This window comes from Stylophora pistillata, chromosome 1 (genome assembly GCF_964205215.1).
Source record: "Stylophora pistillata chromosome 1, jaStyPist1.2, whole genome shotgun sequence".
Lineage (NCBI taxonomy): Eukaryota > Metazoa > Cnidaria > Anthozoa > Scleractinia > Pocilloporidae > Stylophora > Stylophora pistillata.
This window is the reverse complement of record NC_142519.1, coordinates 14,215,219-14,232,597: the sequence shown is the minus strand read 5'-3', so window position 1 is coordinate 14,232,597 and position 17,379 is coordinate 14,215,219. Positions and strand designations below refer to the sequence as shown.

Here is a 17,379-nt window from a genome sequence, read left to right as displayed (position 1 = left end):
ATTTCCTTTTCAGTTGCATGGTTATCAACCTGTTAGAACATTGCTTGTTCTTTTTCTTTTGGGAAAGTCCTCTTAGCTCTAAGCACACCTGCCCTTGTCCGCGCATGTAAGTAAATAATTAAACCATTACACGATGGAGTCATTTTAACTGATATCAGTTTCAACTCAACCCGGGTCTCGATAGTGTAACTGCCCTGCATATTCTGTGAACTAAAGTTACAGGAAATATATGTTCAACCACCTACCTAAACCCGGCATGAATAAGTGCTAAGGAAAGCAGCACTTCTATAATTCAGTTCAATAATGAGCGGGTAAACGTCGCATTGTAACACCGAGGAAGTCACGTCGAAGATGACTTTGAATAAAGCAGATAACTCAAACATAAACACGCTGATACTGTTGATTGGGCCTCACGGAAATTTGTCAACTCTCTATTGTTAAAGACTAATATCGAAAAATAATTGAACGCCTATCCGTGTGGTCTGAAGAAAGTAACTATGATGTTAACTCGACAAAAATAATGTAATTTTAACTAAGGCTTTACGTCACCCACGCATTGGGTGATACGGTTGGTAATTTTCTCTTTCGCTTAAAAGAAACAGGACGACGTTTTCGGCTGGGAACGTTCGAGTCCGTTGCAGTGCCAGACAAAAATCGGGACCAAACATTTCAGGTAAGTCGTTTTAAATTTTATGAAATTGAAATTATGAGATTAGTGTATTGTTCAAGGTGCATGGTGGTTCGAAAACTAAATTTGTTTTGAAACTGAGCAGTGTCGTGTTTTATGTTAAAGAGACAGTAGAGATAAGAAATCACGAGTCTCCTTAGAACAAGAATTTTGTATCTGTAATCGTTGCCACTCGTTATCGAAAGCATGTTTGTGCTCATTCAAAACAATTTTATTTGGTTCTCGTTTAAAAGTCTAACACTAAGAAGCTCTTAGATAAATATTAACATCTCGTTGTGAGATAAAAATTCAACAACGCTACATTTCAACAGGCCGTAGAACTTCCAAACCCTACATCTATCTGATTCTCAGAATTTTTAGAGTTTTAAATTCGAAGCACGTTGTCAGGTCATGTATTTGTGAATGGAATTTGCCTTGTAAATTAGAACAGACGAACTGCCATGCTACAAAGATAGCAGTAATGAGACCTTAAAAAGTTCTTTCGAAATTATTATGAATACCGCAGAAAAGAGTGATGGCAAATACTTTATACAAGTCCTAACTAGAGAGAAACAAATATCGTAAATCTGTAGTACACCATCTGTGGCTAAAGAGCTAGACTCGTAAACACATAAATCCAATCCAACGATCAAAGCTGCCAGTCAAAGCTTAGCTCAATAACTTATTGAAATGGAGCTCTTGCTTTGCTGGCCGTGTCAAAGCTGTTCACAGCTGCATTTTAGCAATTCCTAATATACTACATCAAAACTGAAAAAAATTCAAATTTTGTGCTTTCCGAGTTAAGAGCCCTTGATACAAATTATGGACAAAGTACTTTTTGTGACAATATTTATAGCAAACACGCTTTTCTTTCTAAAGAGGACGTATTGATATAAATCAGATTCGGACATAGTCACCTCAGAAGTTTCATAACACTTGTGAAAAATCAGCATCGAAGAATCATTAAATGTAATTTCTATCCGTGTGGTATCAAGTAAATTGAAATAAACTGCAAACATATCATTTACATTTTATCGTTTCTCAATTGCAAAAGAATGATTGGCTTTTTCTGTTGTTTCGTGCACCTGAGGACCAGTAGGCATTAGCGCAAGAAACCAAACAGTACAGGAGACCAAACTTGTAATAGTTTTTATCATCCGTTTTCTGTTTTAACGAGCCTCTAAAAACTTTGCGACGCAGTTTCAGGTGAACAGCTCTAACTTTCATGAGTTTGAACTTGTCAGTTTAATTAAGGTATCAGGGAAGGTTAATTAGCGATTTCATTCGAACTGAAATAGCCTGAAAATTATTTACGCTATCCCAATAAAAGTAGACATTTTCTTGATGTTTGATAAACACCGGTTTCAGATATTTCATTTATTTTTTTTTATTTTTTTGCCATTGAACAGAATGGGCGCCTATTTTCTTTCTTACGCAGAGAAGTTCTACGAGATAAGTTTATTTGACAACGCCGCTTTTAGTTAACACCCTCTCTGTCTTTTATCTGAACGTGATCTGCACACATTAAACTACAAAACTGTGTTGTCGGAGACTTTGTTATTTGTGCGTGACACATATCAGATGAAGAGTGTGAACCGTATGTCAAGAGCCAGAAGCGCCGCCTGTAGTGATTTAAGACATTGATCGGTTTACATTATCAATGCAACCTTGAATGACCTTTCAAATCAGTAGTTCGCAACCAATCACAATGTAGAGAATATCGTATAAGAGAGTGATTTCTTACAAATTTTCCAGAGTAGCTTTTTACACACCCGTTGTAAGAAAGCGAATACGAGAGCGGAATAAAATAGTTTGATTGAGTTTAGTTCGATAGAAGTCTATCCCTAGTAAACGGGGCAAAGTTTACGAAAGTGTCTAGGATTCGTCTTTTGACGCTTAATATTTTTTAATAGTTTTTTTTTTAATTCGAAGTAGTGTTTTTGAACAAAGTTTTCATTGTAGAGGCTATATCTCAAAAAGTAAGGAAAGAATCAAAATTTCCAGACACTCTTTTGGGGTTCATTGTATTTCTGACATGATCTACAAATATCATGAAAATTGACCGAGTATTGGCCCAGAATAGACTCATAAAATTTCAAAACTCAAGCGAAAGCACTTTACGAGAAAAAGTGACTTAAAGTTTTTTGGGGCGTCGTCGTTTGGTTTACATTCAATTAACTTCTGTGAGGGCTGTAGTCCAATCACATTGAACCAAGCTATTTTGGAAACAGTTTTGCCCAGCTGTCGGGCTGATACGTGCAAGAAAGCAAAGAGCGAGTAAGGTCGAGCAGGTTAAATGAAAAAGCGTGAATATGAAGCTACCTGTGTCGATATGGAAGGTGCTTCAGCCTGCAAAAAGTGGAGGAAAGAGGAGAGCTACACTGAAAACACAACACAGCTTTTAGACGATCGATGCTCGAAGTGAAATGGTACGCGAATGATAATGGACTGTCGGCGATATTGTTCGCGAACTAGCGCGCACGATCGAACACAGTTTTGTGCTTATTCAGAATCGCTTTTACAGGGTTATGTCTTAAAAGTCAGCAAAAGAAAAGCCAGAAAAGTTAAAATCCTGACATTTCCTCCCTGTGGGTGACTCATAGGGAGGAAATGTGTTTGGTGCCTTTTCCTTTACAAGCTGGTATCCCTAAAAGCCTTGATCTAAAAAAAATGACTGATGAATAGAGTTTTGGGCAAAGTTAAAGTTTTCCCTTTTTTCCCCTATTTGCAGAAGATTATTATGACAAACAACACAAGTTCCAATTCAACGTCAGAACCATCGCCCTCCTACAGATGTCCCACCCGTCCTTTCACCACCGTAGAGGTATGGTTCCAAGTGTCCGCTTTCGCGATTATCATGGCTGGATCCATCATCGGAAACGTGTTTTTGATCGCCATAATAAAGAAAAACCGAATGATACACATTCCGACAAACTTCTTCCTCGTGAGCTTGTGTATTTTGAATCTGTTAATTATTTTAATCAATACTCTACCAGACGTCCAGGGAAGGATAGCACCGCAACTCGGATTTATCATTACTGGTAATTACGGTTGTTTGTTGATCCTGATAAAATAGTAATAGCTTCAATTTGGCGAGAAAACATGCATGGATATTTGTCCGCAGACATCATCTGCTGTTCCGAGGAACAAACAGTTTTCCGAGAGCGAAGCTTGGCGGAAAACTGTGAGTTTCGAAAATAGGACGGATCTCTGATCATGAGTGGAAACAACTTCAAGCAGGTATCGGGCAGGTATCGGGCAGGTATCGGGCAGGTATCGGGCAGGTATCGGGCAGGTATCGGGCAGATATCGAGCAAGCAATTTCTATCTGTTCGCGCAAGTTGCATAAGGTTAATTTGAATGCGTGCGTACGATTACCCTTAAAATAAACAACGCTAAAGTCATAAGTCAATAAAATGTATGCTTTCTTTAAGAGAATGTTCTAGGAAATAAATTTACTGTTGGATCATTCGTTTGTTTGGTTTTAGACCCCCCTCCCCTTCCCCCTCCCCTTCCCCCTCCCCTTCCCCCTCCCCTTCCCCCTCCCCTTCCCCCTCCCCTTCCCCCTCCCCTTCCCCCTCCCCTTCCCCCTCCCCTTCCTCCTTTCCCTTCTCCCCTCCCCTTCCCCTCTCCCCTTCCCCTCCCTTTCCCCCCTTCCCCTCCCTTCCCCCCCGCCCCACTTAGGTAGCATTCTTTACTTTAACAAATGTTATATTCTTGGATTTCTATAATAAGTGGTTGGATAGAATTGGTTTATTCAGTTAAATCTGAGGTCTATTTCCTTGTAATGAGATTTAACATTATGCTTTCAGAATCCTTTCCGGTCTGTTGCTTTTTGGGAGTGGGGATGGAGTCACTGAGCCCACGTGCAGTGTTAATTGCATACCCGTAAAAATTTATTTAAAACAGTTTGTTTCCTTGATTTGCTAAATACATATTTACTCCTATTCAATTTTTTTTTAAAATAATAAAGATTCGCGTCAAAATGTGTTGCATATTAATTTACTCCGCCTTCACCTTGCGTTATGCAGGTTGGCCTGGTAAGACTATTTGCAAGCTCCAAGGATTCTTAACAAGCTGGACCATAAATGCCGCCATCTTGACGCTTGCGTTGATCGCTGCTGATCGATTCCTCGCTGTATTTTTCCCTCTGCGAAGAGCAATCGATTCTCGTAAAGCAGTCCGGCTAATAATCACCATGTGGCTTCTCCCAGCAATATCAAGTTCTATCTTTTTTTACGTCAATGACCTCGTTGAATACAGAGAAAATATATACTGTGTCGAGATATGGGAACCAGCCATCCCAATGTACTATAATACAATCTACACCACAGCCGATTTCGTCATGTTTTATGCTCTGCCCCTGTTGGAAATCATCATTCTTTACACCGCCATCATCTACAGGATATGGATGCGAAGGATTCCAGGGCACGTTACCACAGCCAATCAACAAGTAGAACTCAAAGCCAAAAAGAACGTCCTTAAGATGCTCATCATAGCTGTTCTTACGTTCGCACTATTCTGGCTTCCGGTTAAAATAAATGTTATGTTGGGGCTTTACGGCCGTTCTTCCTGCGTGTTTAGTCCTACTCGTCACTTCCTGGCACTCTTTCTGGCATGTGGTAACTGTATGATAAATCCAAATATCTACATTGTATTTAGCCGGGATTTTAGAAACGGTTTCAAAGCTCTCTGCCACTGCCTCCCCTGCTTTTCTGCTGATGTTCCATGTGTGCGCAGTCAGACCAGGGATGTGAGCGAGATCAGCTTCTCTGTAAAACCCAGTGGTCCCAGCATTCTTAGCCTGACGAAATTTAAGAAGATTGACGACTAGTAGGACTTCAACTCGCAACTCCTGAAAAGCTATCAACGAATTGAATGAATTATATCCATTCTGTATTTTGGATTATTATATGGCGGTGTCTCACAAGGACTGGGAAATACCGAATTCACGAGTTTGATTGGCTGAGATCAATATTGAAAGCGGTCTAGATTTTCCCATCTAGACCGGTCTAGAGAAAAAAAAGTACAAAGAATATAAAAAATTGGCATATAAGACACAGCCATATTATAAACATCTTATTAACCGAGCTAGGTCAGTCTGTATGGGAGAATCTTGACCTCGGTCAAGGTTCTCCCATACAGAACTAATTATTATACAGGAAAACAGTCACATTCTGGGAGGTGTGAGGTAGAAGTCAAAGTTCACATTGTGATCGCACTTTACAGTGGTTCGCTTTGTCGGAGTTCAACTCTTTACTTCCTTGTACTTTTTCTCTGCAATATCAGCTGTGCAATAAACCCATTAATCTACGTTGTATTTAGTCAGGATTTCAAAAACGGCTTTAAGAATATCTGCCAGTGTTTCTTGACTATCCTTCCTGATGATCTCCCTCGTGTGCGTAGCCACTCCGTGGATTTAACAAAGAATCCACATTCTGTAACACATCGTTATCTTGAGCCAACGGTATCTACGAAGGTTGACTTTGAGTAAAGTCAAGGAAATGTCGGAATTAGCAAGTCGAAGGTGCCTGGCTAGGGGCTAGACATGATTGGCTAATACACAATATTAAGTCAGTTTGGTTCCATGATAACATTAAAAGTAAAACTGTTAACTCAGATAAACGAGGACTTGGCTTTCGGTTACGAAAATACATGTATTTCTGTCAATATCTCAGTTGTAGCGATAAAAGTTCTGAAGCAGCTTATCAGGTTAGAACGATGAAAAGATTGAAAGAAAAAGATTTTGAATGTCAAATACAAAGTTAAACCCAATTTTTTTTCAAAATGGTTTTGCCTAAAAATGTTAATAAAATTTTTTGGAGTAAGACTTTAAACATCAACGCCTCATTCGTGTACTGTTTTTGGCCCCAGCCAAAGTCTCGAGCTCACGTTCTCAATCACTCATCAGCATAATGGAATTAGCCTTTGTGAGAACCAGTTTCCAAAGGAATAATATTTGTTTGCAGAGATGACATCTCCAAGGTTAATATATTGTCCCGCTTTAGGCCAATGACTTAACTTTGGATGAATGCAAATTAAATGTAATCTTGAATTTTCGTCGCATTTTCGTCGCATTTTAATCTTAGGGCTGGGAAATATAGCTTTTGTTCCTATTAGATAGATATCATTATCTAATCTGGATTCTATTGGTCAGCACACCTTTAACCGCGAACACGTGATTATCCATATGTTTATCATTGTACATTAAGTTCATAAGTATTGTAATAAGGCAGTTGTGTAGTGCACTTGGTCTGTGCACGCGTTGCTCTATAGTAGTATACGTTGAACCCTAATATACAACCCCAGTTCAGAAGACTGCATGGAACACATATTGCGAACGTTTCAAACAATACGTGATCGCGAACGAAATTAAGGACGAAAAGAAGGCAGTGGCCACCTTCCTGACTTCGATAGGCAGCAACACCTACAACGTTTTGAGAGATTTGCTAGCCCCGGCAAAGCCATCTAGTGTAAAGCTGACAGATTTGGTGGTAACTTTACGAGATCACTATGAGCCAAAGCCGATCGTCATCTCTGAACGCTTTCACTTCCACAAGCGCGAACAGCTCGAAGGGGAAGGTGTGGCGGCGTACATTGCAGTCCTAAAGAAGTGTTCGGAACATTGTGCCTTCAGCTCATTTTTAGAGGAAGTCCTTAGGAATCGATTCGTCTGTGGCCTGAGAAGCAGACAAATTCAGAAAAGACTCCTAGCTGACAAAAGTCTCACGTGGAAGACAGCAGTAGAAATGGCGTTGACGGTAGAAGTTGCTGATAAGCAAGCTAACAACTCTAGGAATTCCCCCGCAAATAGTGGCATACATTACATGAAGTCATCGCATCCGCCAAAAGTGATAAAGCCAAAGAGACCGTGTTTCCGTTGTGGCGAGGACCACATCCCGCAGAAATGCCGATTTAAGGAAGAATTTTGTCGGAATTGTAATCAAAAGGGCATATCGCCAAAGTTTGTAAGAAGAAAGCACCCACATCCTCAGGTGGTTACGCCCATGGATCACGTCCGAATCAAGGTGCGAGAAGACAACCAGTTCGATATGTGAAAGACGATACCCTTCCGAAAGAGCTAAACGACGAATATAAACTTTTTCACCTTCATCAGGAAAAGTCTAAACTATCCACTATGGTTCCTGTAAAGGTGAATGGTGATAACATGTCGATGGAGTTGGACACTGGTGGGTCAGTTTCCATCATTTCCGAAGAGGCGTGGAGAAGGCGGTTCCCGAAAGTTCCATTAAAGTCATTAAATGAGTCCCAAATTAAGTCGAAGACTTACTTAGGAGAAACCCTCGAAATCATTAGACAAGCACTGTTTGAAGTTATCTATCAAGACCAGACCACCATGTTACCGCTCCAATTCTCAAAGGGAACGGACCAAGCCTCTCTAGAAGGAACTGGCTGAAGAACATTAAGTTAAATTGGAGAAGATAAGTTGTGATTTAGATAACGTGTTACCTAGACATCATTCAGTATTTAAGGATGAGTTAGGTACTGTGCAAGACGTTAAAGCTAAATTATTGGTTAAGCCCGAATCAAAACCGAAGTTTTTCAAACTGCGCCAAGCTCCGTATGCTTTAAAAGGAGCCACTGAGCAAAAATTAGATCGGTTAGAAAACATAGGAGCGATCGAAGAGGTGCGCTACTCAGAGTGGAAGGCACCGATAGTTCCTGTCGTTAAACCAGATAATTCAATTAGAGTTTGTGGGGATTACAAAGTCACCCTCAATTCCGTTTTGGAGGTTGACCAACACCCATTACCAAACCCCGAAGAGTTATTTGTTAAATTAAGTGACCAACAAATTCTTTTAGACGAGGATTCAAGGGAGTCTGTAACCATAAATACTCACAATGGTCTATGTAGACCCATAAGCCTGGTGCCTTCTTGGGTCTCCTCGTCTTCTAACCGTTATCGCTGTAATTAAATATTTTTATTGTTAAAATAAGGCAAATAAAAGATTCGTTTACCTTTTGGGGTATCCTCTGCGTCGGCTATCTTTCAATCAAAAATTGAGCAAGCACTACAGGGTATACCGATGGTCGTTTGTAGAGTAGACGATATTTATATATCGGGGAAAAATGATCAAGAGCACTTGATTAATCTGAATGAGGTTTTAGCTAGGTTGGGAAGCGCTGGCTTGAGGTTAAAATTTAGCAAATGCAAATCCATGCAGCCTACCGTTGAATATCTTGATTAACGAATAGTTGCGCAATGAATGCATGCGATCGAGAAAAAGGTCGTAAATCAGCATCAGTTGAGGTCATACCTGGGAATGATCAATAATTTTTCTAAATTCATCTGTAATTATTCGGCTATCACCCATCCGTTAAATGAATTACTGAAAGACGAAGTCGAATGGTCTACAGATCAATCAGCAAAAGACGTTCGATTAACTCAAGGACAAATTGTCCAGCGCGTCCGTTTTGACACATTTTGACGAGAAATTGCCGTTAAAACTCGACTCAGGTACCTCACAGTATGGCATCGGCGCAGTAATCTCGCACGTTTTGCCTTCTGGGGAAGAGCGACCGCCTATGCTTCGAGTACGCCAAAAGCGAGCGTAATTACTCGCAGATAGAAAAAGGAGCACTTAGCATAATATTCGAAGTTTCACTAATACTTGTGCGGAAGAAATTTCTTTTAGTCACGGATCACAAACCGTTAACCACATTGCTAGGACCGAAAAGCGGTATCCCAACTTTCGCAGCCGCACGATTACAAAGATACGATATCGAGTATCGTTCGACGACAAAAAATGCAAACGCCGATTGTTTATCCCGTTTGCCGATACAAAGCGACAAAGTAAACGAAGAAGTCGATGAGGTCAGATCCATCAACCACTTGCAAACTGAGTCTGCTACTTCATTGACATTCACCTGCCGATGAATGTCGATCAAGTTCGCAAGGCGACACGAACCGACCCAATTTTGTCGAGAGTACTACAGTACATGATGACAGGTTGGCTAGATAAACAAATAACACCGGAAATCACACTGTATTTCAGCAAACGTCACGAAATTACAGTCGAAGATGGTTGTTTATTGTGGGAAATTCAAGTCATATCCCCGCCAACTTCGCGAACGTGTGTTATATGAATTATACACTGGGCACTCAGGTATTGTCCGTATGAGGTTACTCGCGCGACTTCACGTTTGGTGGCCTAATCTCGACAAAGATATAGTCACGGTTGTATGGAAATGCAACAATTGTTAGAAATCATGCAACAAGCCCCAACCGGCACCCTTACACCCGTGGGATTGGCCTAAACTGCCGTGGCAGAGATTAGAGTGCATATTGATTTTGCAGGTCCTTTTATGGATAAAGTGTTTCTAATCGTCGTCGATAGTCACTCAAAATGGTTGGAGGTAGAAATAATGCCTAGCATCGCTAGTGAAGCGACAATCACAAGCTTCGTGATATGTTTGCTCGATATGGCATTCCACAGCAACTCGTGAGTGATAACGGTACACAGTTCACTTCGAGAATGGCAACGATGAGGATACACACGCAGCAGTGAAAGCGCAACCTCAACTTCAAACACGCTATCCAACTCGACAGCGTAAAGCACCGCAACACTTAGTATTCAATACACAATTATTAAAGTAATTGATTAGCAAGCCTTTGAAATAAGTGTGGGGGGAATGTAGTGTTTGTTCCTATTGGATAGAGACCTAAATAAATAATAAATAATTTAGCAATGGACATTCCACTGGGTGGCTCTTCTTGTCCACTGTTTCCAGATCGAATTGGAATTTGGAATGTTGGTTTTTGCGTAGAGAGGAAAACCAGAGGACCCGGAGAAAAACCCTCGGAGGAAGGACGAGAACCAACAACAAACTCAACCCACAGGGTACGCCAGGTCCGGGAATCGAACCCGGGCCACAGTGGTGGGAGGCTAGTGCTCTCACTACTGCGCCATCCCTGCTCCCCTGCGCCATTTCTGCTCCCCTATTACATAATCGGAATTCTATTGGTTAGCACACCTTTAACCGCAGTCACGTGATTATTCACATATTTATCATTGAAAATTAAGTTCCATGAGTATTCTATTAAAGTAGTCGTGTAGAGCACTTGTTCTGTGCACGCGTTAAAGCATACCTCGAACCCTAACATTCAACCCCAGTTCGGAAGACTGTCACGCATACTGCGAACGTTTCGAACAATACGTGATCGTGATACGTGATCGCGAACGAAATTACCTACTAATTTCACAAGTCTTCGTTTAGTTATACTTACTTCCTGTCACTAGCAGATGGTCTGATCCCGGATCTTCTTTGAATCGAAAAATTCATGGATACCGTGACATGAAAGAAAAAAAAAAAAATTAAAGGATGCTGATTGAACGAATATATTTCCGGAAACTTACAGCAGTGTTGTAAATACCCGGTATCATTTCATCTGGTTCTCGATAAAGAAATCTGAAACTAATATACCTCCAGCACGTATAATGTGCTTGCATCCTCTTTCTCGTTAAAATAAGATAAAACAACCATGTACTTGGCTACATATCCTTAGAACAAAGACTTCCTGGGGCAAAAGTCACTCTCTCTGGAGCTTTCTCTTAACTCAATAAAACTGTTCTAAACAAGTCGTTCATATTTGGATCGAGTTCAAACACAACCTTAAACTGATCCTAATACTTTGTGCTCGAAATCAAAACGTAATCTGCGATGACTTATTTTTCCTAAAACGTTATAAATCTAGGAACATTTGTAAGGACGTTTGTGGAGCGACTTCTCCAACTTGACAGTTAATTCAACTAGCGTACTTTGGTCCGATTCGGCTAATGAAAAGTCAGTTGGCTTTTAACCCGCGACCAATAGCATTGACCCTGAGTTAAAAATCACCGACTGTTCCGTTAAATGTAATAATAGATATGCCGTTATTCTAAAGTTACACAAAAAACTTAATTAGATTGACTGATCTTGCCGGAAAGTTCGATTATTAAGAAAATATCTCTATTGATGCAGCCGTTGGGTTTGTAAATTTCAAGCTCTTTAAGAATACTAGGAATGGCTGTAACCTCTTTTGAGCTGGGAACCTCGGAAGGAAACTTCTACGACAGATGTTATTCTAGTTTGATTATCTCAGTTGCGTCATTATCTTTTGACGAGAGGCATGTAAGTGGGATGGTATTATTAAACTTGCCAAAGTGTTCCGGCTCTGAAGGGCCCAGTAATTGTTGTCGGTGCTTTTCATCCATTCTCCCGTCAGAATACGTGACGTGTTTTAAAATAACAGAAAGAACTGCTTCACGTCAAGCGGATATTTATCTCACCATTTCTTCGTTTTACCTCCAAATTTTACTTTTTTTTAACCCCCCTGTCATCTGTATCTGAAGCTATGGCGTCTCTGTGTTGTAAATTTAACACATTTCTGATCGGTCACCAAGGATAACATATTTACAGAAAAGAAGTCCATGGTAGCACACGAAAGAAGACAGTGCTTTCATTGCATATGTAAAGCGCATATTACAGTGACGTTTATAAACTTGGTGCATGGTGTATTTAATTTTTGTTGTCATCCAAGCATGTTTCCTTTTTTTCGAATTAAGAAAAAAAAGGAGGAAGCAAGATTTCTAATTCCCTATTGATGCCGTAAATTGAGCCATGTAATGGTGATTTCTGATCGCAAAATTTATACATTTATAGCTTTCCCTTCCGTTTCCAACCGTACCATTTACTTTAGAACCAAATATTGTACTGTCGGCTGTCCAATAAGAATCGCTTCTCATCGCAAGATTGGAACGTTTGTTTGTACTTATGCCGTTTACGATAATGGAAAACACGGCGCGAATTACTATTTTAATCTCCAACTCACGAGAATTTGATTAATATAACCCTGATAACTAGCTTATATTGATTTAGTTTACATCATTTTCCTTTACTCCGGAGAGAAGCAAACTCAGATGCCACGGCGCCGAAATGTAAGTTGATCTCTGTTTAAACGTCAAAAGAGGTCTGACAGTGTGTAAGTAATCCTGAAATTGTCACAACAGAAAGGTGACGAAGCGGAACATCATCCTCGTGATCCACTACTTTGAACTGACCGATAAAGCTCTTTGTTCCAGTCTGTTTTCTTCCACTGAGGTGAGAAAGATAGTATCATTAGTTTCCAGGGAATGATGAATAAAGGATTTGCTTCTAGAGCCGCTTCACACGGCAGTTGGATTTCGGCAAATGAAAAAATTAAACGTGTCACTCGACCCGGCGTACTGAGTTTTCTACGAGTTCAGCCGTTTTAGATAAAATGGTTCCAGGGCGTAGGTTTATAACGTGAGATGAATTGACGAAGTTTCCGCAGTATATCTCAAACTTACTCTTCAGGAACAGCTCTCTAATTCAAGTAAAAAAAATATCTGTGTACAGGGCTTATTTCAATTAGCTTTCATTTATTTCAAGATGAAGATACGCTGTTGAAATGGTCTATCACGACGTAGATCAGTTGAACGTTTCCGTGCAATGCCTCAGTCACGTTTCGATATCGGATATTGATATAAACTAGTCCTGACTCAACAAGATGGTGGAGCAAAATTAAAGAAACGTTAAAGGAGGCCGGCAATCAAAAATATTGCAAAGCAGATTTTTCTAGCATTTAACGCTAAGATTTGGCTCGACACAAGTATTGCCATGAAAGAGAAAATCGAGAGGAAGTTGTTCATGCTGAAAATAATTTGTGTGAGGTCAGATTCTAGAGATAAGCCTTTGAGATGCACTTCCTGTTGGGTTTTTTCATAGTTAATCGAGGGGAGCAAAATGGAGAGGACAATACCATTTCAGGCATTAATTTTGGCGAACCTTTGTTGTTCCTTATCAGCTTATCGCTGATAGCAAGTCTATGTAATGCTTTAAATTTTCTGCTACTTTATTTAGGAAGCTATTTAGTTAAGATTGTTAAGGCCGTGAAGTAGTGTTATTGCCATCTCTTTTCTGAGAAGAAGATCCAAAGCAGTGCTCTTGAGGTGATTTATCAGTGTGTTTTTTTTGTTTTGTTTTTATCATTTTCATTTCAATTCCTTTTCTTTTCGTATTTTTTTTCCAATTTTTCATCCACGCAGTGCGCTCATGCACGCACTTACTGCCAACTTTTATTTTGCTTTGATCAGTCGCACATTTGTTTTGTGTATAGTTCGCCAACTCATTTTTCAGCAAGTCAAAATGGCCTGTCTCGTCGTTAAAAAAATTCTTTTCCTTATATCTATGTCATACAGACTGCAAATATTTTCAAGCGAAAAGTATTCTAGATATTTTCGACTAGTGTACCATTTATGATAATGAACTGTGTAATGTAGAAAACGTACTTGTCTCCATGTCAAAGTAATTAATACAGACGTCTACGCTTTTCCTTTTTCTTGCATTGAAAAGACATTTTGACACATATTTCCTTGATCCTTAATCTCGTAGACAAAAAAAGGAAAATTAGTGAAGAAGATGACGTTGGAAGAGTTTATATGTGTCAAACCATGTCTGCGCGACAGGTTAATATTCTTTCAAGTCAAAATTGTAAGAGGTATCGTTTGGATAGCACAAAATTATGTACTGGTTTCAACGGAGAACTAAATCCTTCATCCCAGTTAAAATAGTTTCATATAAAATTTTGATCATAAATGAAACTTGACGAAGACCTTTGACTATCAAAAAATTTAATACTATTATCCTAGGTAAAAGACAATCAATTTAAAAATGGTTCGTGTGGAAGATTTTTTGAAACTTCCGAAAGATTCATTGTCGTCGTAAGTGGTTCATAATTCAATTGTACACATAGATGTATGGAAAAATGATAAAATTTGGCCTAACAGACATGATAAGGGTAGACCACATTAAAACTGCAGTACGAACACTTTTGGGGGGAATGTCGAGGTTTCAACTTGGATCTTAAATTGAAAACTCAGCAAGCCATTGTGAGTCTGTGATGGAAGGTGGCCAATTCGTTCTTGCCTTACCAGGAGTTACACTTGGGCTCTTAATTTCAGCATCAACGATTTTATTCCTAAAAGGTTATAAGCATAATAATGTTACATGGGTAAAGGAACAAGTTAGTTGCCGGAACCATCCAACCAGATATTTGAACTGTTACTCTGCGGTCTTGGAAAAGTTCACGTTCTATAACTCACGGCGTGATGAAGCTCAATAATTATGCTGCTTAAAGTACTGTTGTTATTTCATTTGTTATATGTATTTTTTTCTTAGTTAAAGCTATGGCGTCCAACAACACTAGTTCCTGCCCTGACCCTGGGTCAGATCTCACTAAAGGAGAAGCAGCAGAGGTCGCTAAAGCAGCTGCATACCTGTGTATTTTCATTCTGTCAACAGTAGGAAACCTTCTCGTGGTGGTGATCATGTTAAAAGACCACCATCTACGATCGGTCGCTATCAATCAGTTTATTGTGTCTATGGCGATTGCTGACTTGTTGACATCTTTATTTAACATGACGATAGAAATCTGGATCCACATCAAATATTCCACAGGACAGCAAGTTTTCTGGTTAGACGGAGCTGGCGGAGTCATTCTATGTAAGACTATTGTATTTGTTCAGGGTCTCTCCGTGGCTTGCTCTGTCCTAACACTTGTCGCCATGGCTGTAAATCGGTATCTTGCTGTCTTTTTTCCACTCAAAATGGGTACCACTAAATCTCTGTCTACCCTAACTATAGTCATTATTTGGGTGATCTCCACGGTCAGCGCGTCACCAATGTTGTACGCTATGAGAGTTATCGAGAAACCAGATGGCACCTTACACTGTACCGAGGATTGGACTCCTGCATTTGACGGTGAGAAGTCTCACAGGAACTATACCATCTTTCTGCTAACTATAATGTACGCGTTACCTCTTGTTGCTATCACCATGCTGTACACAGCCGTTGTTCGGAAGGTTTGGAGGAGGCAAGTGCCAGGAAACATCACTGCCCCAAATCAGTTCGTGGAGCATGTCACAAAGAAACGCGTTCTCAGAATGCTCATCACAATTGTGATCGTCTTTGGACTCTGTTGGCTTCCATACTACACTTACCTGTGTCTGCTCTTTATCTTTCATGGCTGTCCGCCTGAGTATGTTTCATTCTTAGGTCTTTTCCTCGGTCATGCAAATTCCGCTATTAATCCATGTATTTACGCCATCTTCAACAAAGAGTGTCGTGTTTCTCTGAGGGGTGCTAACGGGGCATGCCTTCCCACTATGCATGGAAGTCGCGTACCAATGATGACAACAAATCAGAACACCGTGAGACAGTCCGATTTGGGTTTCGAAGAGACAACACGAGAACAAGAACGACGAGCCCCTCTGATCCGTGAGATAAAGGAAATGGAGGAGATATCGCGGTCATCCTTAAGGATGTCTCCATTCAATTCCTAAAGCTATTTACAAGTAAAGTTCACGCGTTTACCATACGAGAACAGTTCTTTTCCATTAGAATGTACAAATTAATCATGTATTTACTTAGGAGAAGGGGACCTGTTCCAGGCAATCAACCTTATTTGAAGAGGAATCTCAAATGGATTGAAATTTGCGACCTACACGATAATAGAACAATGTTTATTTTATTTATCTGAGCACGAATGTCGTCGCGTTATGGAGTCTTTTACTCGGGTCCTGTCAACAATCTATCACGGGTCCCAGCGAGAAATGAAATTTCAATTCAATATCGAAAAAAAGAATAAAAAGACAAACATGTATTTCTGGTTGTTTAATAAAAAGGTAGTCTATGGAAATAATACGCCTTTAAGAGCGACTTTCTGTAAATACCACGGATAGGTGTGTAAGATGGAAAAATTGAAATCTCCCAAACTTTGTCACATTAAAGCCCTTATGAAACTATTTTAGAAAATACAAGATTCAGTTTCTTGTGATTAATATTTTCCAAACAAATGTTTTTTTGAATTTTCACTTCCGAGAGGCCCTTAAACCACCGAAAAATGTGCTTCGCATCCTCGCGTGGTGAATAGAAACGGAATCAAGTACCATGAATACCATGACTATTACTATATAAGATGATTTTATGACCCTTCCTTTGTAAGAAAACGTTGTGGTAATTTCAAAATATTCCAATCTGAATTTCTTATTTTTTTTCAAAATCGCCCTCTAAAACAGTTTCATCGCGACTATCAATTTTGCCATTTTTCAACGGTAAAAAACCCTTCCTGGTACATGGCTTTTGTTGTGTAAATGCTATTCCAGAGAAAGAGCAATCTTTCTTCTTTCAGTATATGAAATAAAATTTTGGGGCAATTCAAACAGCAAGTTTTAAGAACTGAAAACATCAACGGTACTTGCGTAAAATTTATAACTTTTGAACTTGCGGTTGAAATGACGAATACAAGTAGTACAAGAATGAACTTGGACAGAAGTTAAAATACTTCGAGAATTCGAACCTTTTCCACCAGTTCAAAACCAAGACAAACGATTATGACTTCGTAGTTTCAGTTATAATTATCTAAAAGGAAAAGCATTTTTATTGTGCGAAATTGAGCTGTAAACCTCATGACCGGCAACACTTCCCGTACCTGCGTATTTGTTTACTTTGAAGCCTGGCTTGTAACAGTTATCTAAATATGAAAAGTATTCATCAAAATGTTCGCATTTCGTCTGAAAGAAATCGTACAAGCAAAATGATGGCAGAATAGGACAAACACTTACTCACCTCATATACATACATTGTTGAAAAAAGACCAAAATCCCTCAGCTAAACTAGATTGGGTGACA

The 17,379-nt window shown here is 39.6% G+C and overlaps 3 protein-coding genes across 4 annotated transcripts; all 3 read left to right on the top strand.

Annotated features, from left to right (window-relative positions):
* Positions 1–614: 614 nt before the first annotated feature.
* Positions 615–5,981, top strand: LOC111324350 (galanin receptor 2b-like). Its single transcript, XM_088739034.1, has 3 exons — positions 615–673; positions 3,399–3,491; positions 4,699–5,981. The coding sequence occupies exons 2-3, from the start codon at positions 3,461–3,463 to the stop codon at positions 5,499–5,501; spliced, it is 834 nt and encodes a 277-aa protein (XP_088595160.1). The 5' UTR covers positions 615–673; positions 3,399–3,460; the 3' UTR covers positions 5,502–5,981.
* Positions 5,982–6,322: 341 nt separating this feature from the next.
* On the top strand, positions 6,323–8,084 carry LOC148741332 (uncharacterized). Its single transcript, XM_088729974.1, has 3 exons — positions 6,323–6,379; positions 6,982–7,695; positions 7,785–8,084. Exons 1-3 carry the CDS (start codon positions 6,323–6,325, stop codon positions 8,082–8,084), a joined length of 1,071 nt encoding a protein of 356 aa, XP_088586100.1.
* A 4,348-nt stretch (positions 8,085–12,432) lies between these two features.
* Positions 12,433–16,352, top strand: LOC111324293 (QRFP-like peptide receptor). Of its 2 annotated transcripts, none has more exons than XM_088739003.1 (2): positions 12,433–12,769; positions 14,870–16,352. In XM_088739003.1, the coding sequence occupies exon 2, from the start codon at positions 14,878–14,880 to the stop codon at positions 16,030–16,032; it is 1,155 nt and encodes a 384-aa protein (XP_088595129.1). In that variant the 5' UTR covers positions 12,433–12,769; positions 14,870–14,877; the 3' UTR covers positions 16,033–16,352. The 2 variants fall into 2 exon arrangements, with proteins under 2 accessions (XP_088595129.1, XP_022783548.2); XM_022927813.2 differs by lacking the exon at positions 12,433–12,769 and adding an exon at positions 12,790–13,641.
* The last annotated feature ends 1,027 nt before the right edge of the window (positions 16,353–17,379 follow it).

Bases quoted from the DNA above. Each gene is read 5' to 3' on its own strand.
- LOC111324350 (XM_088739034.1), top strand. From the start codon at position 3,461: ATGTCCCACCCGTCCTTTCACCACCGTAGAG. The intron at 3,492-4,698 runs GTATGGTTCCAA...TGCGTTATGCAG, and splicing joins GTCCTTTCACCACCGTAGAG to GTTGGCCTGGTAAGACTATT.
- LOC148741332 (XM_088729974.1), top strand. From the start codon at position 6,323: ATGTATTTCTGTCAATATCTCAGTTGTAGCGATAAAAGTTCTGAAGCA. The intron at 6,380-6,981 runs GTTAGAACGATG...ACCCCAGTTCAG, and splicing joins GTTCTGAAGCAGCTTATCAG to AAGACTGCATGGAACACATA. The intron at 7,696-7,784 runs GTGCGAGAAGAC...CACCTTCATCAG, and splicing joins TGGATCACGTCCGAATCAAG to GAAAAGTCTAAACTATCCAC.
- LOC111324293 (XM_088739003.1), top strand. From the start codon at position 14,878: ATGGCGTCCAACAACACTAGTTCCTGCCCTGACCCTGGGTCAGATCTC.